At 48.5% G+C, this 5,448-nt stretch overlaps 1 protein-coding gene across 1 annotated transcript; it reads right to left on the reverse strand.

Annotated features, from left to right (window-relative positions):
* Positions 1–4,010: 4,010 nt before the first annotated feature.
* Positions 4,011–4,976, reverse strand: LOC115091654 (olfactory receptor 52A1-like). The gene has a single exon (XM_029601817.1). It carries the CDS (start codon positions 4,974–4,976, stop codon positions 4,011–4,013), a length of 966 nt encoding a protein of 321 aa, XP_029457677.1.
* Between the last annotated feature and the right edge of the window lie 472 nt (positions 4,977–5,448).

The raw sequence follows: 5,448 nt of genomic DNA on the forward strand, positions 1-5,448 counted from the left end.
ACCGTGGCTGGCCTCCCGGTGTGGGCACAGCTGGTCAGGGTATCTGTCTCCAGGTTCCCGCCATGTGTCCCTGGCACTGGGCTGTCTCTCCTCCATGCGGCGGGAGATTGCGCTGCACCACTCATGCAGGCCACCCTCTTCCTACGCGGCGGGATGCCATCGAAGCTGCAGGGCCCAGCCCCTTTGGGGCACGCACTGGCTGACAGGGCCAGTGGCAGGAAGTACCCAGTAGTGCTTCCTGATGATGACAACAGCATGGAGAGGGGACCTGGAGCCAAGCAGAGCAGACGGCAATGGGAGGAGGGAACCCTATCGAGGATCACAGCAGACAGGAATTGATCATTTGTGGAACATGTGGTGGCATTACAGGACATGAGTTCAAGTCCCGTTAATTTAAATTAAAAAAAAAATGAAGTACCCTCCTGATGAAGGAAATAGTCAAAGGGGAATTTGATAGAAAAAAAAAGGAGGCAGCTAGGTTCCTAGGGATAACACAGTAATGACGGCAGAAAAAGACCAAAATGATTCATCCAGTCTGCCCTGCAAGCTTCCCAAGGTAGTAACTGCCGCTCCGTGCAGGTTACCTCCATGTTACTGTTAAGGGCAGTAACTGCCGCTCCGTGCAGGTTACCCCCATGTTTCTGTTAAGGGTAGTAACTGCCGCTCCGTGCAGGTTACCTCCATGTTACTGTTAAGGGCAGTAACTGCCGCTCCGTGCAGGTTACCCCCATGTTTCTGTTAAGGGTAGTAACTGCCGCTCCGTGCAGGTTACCTCCATGTTACTGTTAAGGGCAGTAACTGCCGCTCCGTGCAGGTCGCCCCCATGTTTCTGTTAAGGGTAATAACTGCCGCTCTATGCAGGTTACCCCCGTGTTTATATTAAGGATAGTAACTGCTGCTCCGTGCAGGTTACCCCCATGTTTCTGTTAAGGGAAGTAACTGCCGCTCCGTGCAGGTTACCCCCATGATTCTGTTAAGGGAAGTAACTGCCACTCCATGCAGGTTACCCCATGTTTCTGTTAAGGGAAGTAACTGCCACTCCATGCAGGTTACCCCCATGTTTCTCTTAAGGGCAGTAACTGCCGCTACATGGAAGTTACCCCCATACTTCTGTTAAGGGCAGTAACTGCCACTCCATGCATGTTACCCCCAAGCTTTTTTATTTATTCCCATCCTCTAGCCTTAGGGATCCACAGTGTTTATCCCATGCCCCTTTGAAATCCTTCACAGTTTTAGTCTTCACCACTCCCTCTGGAAGGGCATTCCAGGCAACCACCACCCTCTTCTGGTGGCTGGGGCAGTAAGACATTTCTGCCCTGCATGCCAAGGGCAGTGAGTTTGAATTCAGCTTAGAGAAATTGAGGGGGATAAGGTAGGTACTAGTCAAGCTTTCCAGAGACAGCGCAGCCCCATGATAGAAAAAGCCTCGTTGGCACAAGAGAGGCAGTAGTGTTTGGAATAAGCATGGCCTGTGGATTCATAGCCAATGTGAGACAGCCATGGCTTCTGGCTCAGCACCCTGCATGCAGTGGTGGAGGAGTCAGGACACATGTTGTGTTCAGGAGCTTCAAGAGAGAGAGACAATGCAGAGATCACGGCTACCAGGATGCAAGCAACGTCTCATGAGGTCTGTGGAAAGAGAGGGGCGAATAGTCTGAAAAGAAGTCAGGGGTGGACAAGGAAAGAGTGGAGAGCCAACAGACCAGCATGTGGGCACCAACGGGTGTCCGGATCACACCACATTGGATGAGTCTCAAACAAATGTCATGATGTCAGCCACCAGCTATCCTACGACGGCGAGGACAGAAGGATCCATGGAGATAGAACCATACGAGCACAGCCCCGGGAGGGCGATGGTTCCATCCACATCACACCAGAGCCCCCACAGAGGTCCTCGGCCACAAGCCAGCCAGAACGAGTACCAACAAAGACATTCAGGTGGTGAGGGGTATCTGTATCCACCGAACATTGATCCACCCTCCCCCTTCTTTGGATGGATGCAAGGGCAGTCCGGATATGGAAGCCAGCCATTCGCTGTCCCCCACTCAACATACTCGAACCTCGACAGCGCAACATGGCATCAAAGATCGGCTTGGGGTGCCAATGCACCCGGCCCAGTCCCAGGATGGGGCCAAACGGGGCGTCCATGGGATTATTCTGCATATGGTGGGATGAGCAGCCTGAACCCTTATCCTTTGCCTTGGTGGCAGTGGCCAGCACCTGCACAAGGAACTTTCCATCCGCATGAGGGAGGCCAGGCGCAGCGAGTTTTTTCGCATTTGAGTACAGGCGGAGCGAGAGCAGTGGACGGTGACAATTCATGAGTGGTTTCTGAAGTCCATGGTAATGCCCCAACAACGATGACTGGGCAAGCCAAAACAGTGGCTCAAATGGACACAGGACTGCAGCTGGACACATGGACCCCAGACAAAAGGGCAACCACCAGCCATTCGGAGCAATCAGCCCAGATGTGAGATGGCACTGAGGCTTAGTCTGGAGATGAGATTGGGGGTAGGGGGCAGAAGATAGTAATTTGACAGCCAGGAAAAAGTGCAAGCATAGAGCACGTTCCCGGTCGGACAATGTTTTTCGGCTTTATCGGATTCGGACTCCACAATTCAAAGTGACCCGGCAGCCCACGGCAAAGGCAGCCGACAAGGAGTCCAGAGGTCCCCCAGTGTTCACCACCTTATCCGAACTGTGGGAAAGCATGCCCAGAAAATTACGCAGGAAGATATGAAAGTGGGTCTACACTGACATATTTAGCATCTTGCAAGGACAGCGAAGGATGAACAATAAAAGGAAGTCTAAGGATGGGGCGGCACCTCAGGAGAAAGAAAAGAGAGTGCCCAGAAATATTGTGAACTGGATCCGAACTTTCCTGCACATGACCAGTGTGGTAGGACATCGGGGCCCTTCACAACACGGCCCCATGTTAAGCCATGCAGAAAATATTCTCGAAGCTTACCAATAACATGAAGGTTGGGCCTGACTCAGTTATGATGAGAAATTCCCTGACAAGATGTAAGAAAATCATTTCATGTCATGGGGAACTCGGGAGGTCAGCCTGTGGGTGAAACAGATGATGCAATAAAGTGGGCGATGCATGAGCACGTTCAAGGGAACCCGGACTTGTTTCTGCCATGGCAGGTGAGTGAGGCTCTTGCTATGAGAGAGGTGCAGCTGGGGACCTGGTGTTAGTCACTGGCATGGGGCCGCTGCAACCAACCCTAACCCCGTGATTGGCTGGGCCAGCTCAACAGGGCAAGCCCGATGCTCCAATAGGCCAATCTATCCCTGCCCTGACTTCCAGGTTTAACCCAGCTGACAGTGATCCCCCCCAGAGTGCTCTCATTGCTTTCTGGCTCAAGCAGCAGCCCCAGCAATGGCAGTGGCTCAGAGATCTAGCCCTCTACTTCTGCTTTAATTTTGCCATTACCCATAATCTTATTCCTTAAGATACCACAGCAGTAGGTGCTCTTTGCTAGTGTCCTACTGCTTTCTGACTCTCCTTTCTAGACCACAGAGTAGTAGTCTCAGTGGTGCTGGACCAGCCCCAGTCATCACCTATCTGCACCGCTCTGGTTGCTGCTCCCTGGGTGATCTGATCATGCTTTCTCCTGCCACAGGTCCCTGTAACAGCCTAAGGGGCCACAGAAATATAAAAACACATTGGGGCAGTTATTTCCTGGCCATCAGCTCCCCTTCCGCATGAACCCCTGGCAACAACTAGCTAAGGGTATCGAGTGACACCACCCTCACCACAAAAGAAAAAGTACTTTTTTAAAATTTATTTCCTTTTCAGCTGATTACACTAAGTAATTTTCATCCACAATTTCATCTGCCAGGGTTGATCCAAATCATATAAATGATCATGGCTGAGAGAATCAGTAGATTCAATACAGCAGCACAGCACACTACTGCCAGCCTCAAACCATTCCCCATGCATGACTTAATGAGCCGTCACAGTGACCACAGTGAAATTTGGTAAGCGCTATACTAAAGAAATGTCAGTGACAGTTTGTGGAGCAGACTGTTTTCTGAGATAATAGGAGCATCAGTGCCCTATCACGAAGCTGCTTGGTCTTCACACCATACACCATGGGATTTAGTGTGGGTGGAAGAAGGAGGTACAGATCTGATAGGATAATATGAATATAAGGAGGGATACTTTTACCATACCTGTGGGATAAAGAAGAGAAGAGTGCGAGAGTATAGAAAATTAAAAAGCTAAATATGTGTGGCAGGCAAGTGTTGAATGCCTTGAGTCGTCCTTTCTTGGAGGGAAGATGGAAGACAGCTCTAAAGATCATAACATAAGACAAGCAAATAAGGATAAAATCAAACCCTGAACCCAGGAAAGCTGCAAACAAACCATATGCACTATTGATTCTTGTGTCTGCTTCTATGAGCTTCACCACTGCCATGTGCTCACAGTAGGAGTGGGAGATGACATTGGTTTTAAACAGTGAGAATCGTTTAATAAGGAAGATAAAGGGGGCTATGAGAACTGTTGCTCTTATCAGTAGCATTATTCCAGATTTTACTATCAAATTAATGGTCACAATGGAAGTGTATCTTAAGGGGTTGCAGATTGCAACATAACGGTCAAAGGCCATGGCCAAAAGAATCCCTGATTCCATATTTGCAAAGGAATGAATGAAGAACATCTGAGCAAGGCAGGCATTAACATTAATTTCATTGAGATTAAACCAAAAGATACCCAACATTTTTGGTACTATAGAAGTGCATAAGAATATATCCGTGACGGCCAACATGGAGAGGAAGATGAACATTGGCTCATGGAGACTCGAAGTACTGGTGATAACCGTCACAATAACAGCATTTCCAAAAAGTGCAAAGAAATACATGGAACAGAATGGGACAGCAATCAAGTCCTGTATTGTCTCCAGGCCTGGGATCCCAATTAGGATGAAAGTGGATGGATACGAAGTGGAAGAGTTGAGAGACGACATGATCTGCTGCTGACGTCTAGTGGAAGATCAGAAAAAGATTTACTGCTCTGTAAATAAACAATGAGAAAAGTTTCTGAGCTAATCCATATCTGTTAAATCATTGTCCTTTTAATAGTGATACACATTAGAGCAGAGCTTCCCAACCCTGTCCTGGGATCCCCCCAGCCAGTCGGGCTTTCAGGATGTCCACAATGAATATGCATGAGATAAATGTGCATGTCATGAAGCCTCAGAATATGCAAATGTGTCTTTTGCATATTCATTTGGGGTCCTGAGGACAGATTTGGGAAGCCCTGCCTTAATGGAAAATTTTATTTGGATACTTCATTGAACTTTCAGTAAATGTCAATATAATATGTAGCTGCAGGGGTACAATCTATTTGGAGCATCAGTAGGGTATGAAATGGACCTATAAGAAAATCCTTAAAAGGATGTTGACACTCTGTCTGGAGGACTATATAGAGGGAAATTG

Source organism: Rhinatrema bivittatum, chromosome 5 (assembly GCF_901001135.1).
Source record: "Rhinatrema bivittatum chromosome 5, aRhiBiv1.1, whole genome shotgun sequence".
Lineage (NCBI taxonomy): Eukaryota > Metazoa > Chordata > Amphibia > Gymnophiona > Rhinatrematidae > Rhinatrema > Rhinatrema bivittatum.

What these genes read in the sequence shown, in the direction of transcription:
- LOC115091654 (XM_029601817.1), bottom strand. Translation starts at nt 4,976, where the DNA reads ATGTCGTCTCTCAACTCTTCCACTTCGTATCCATCCACTTTCATCCTA.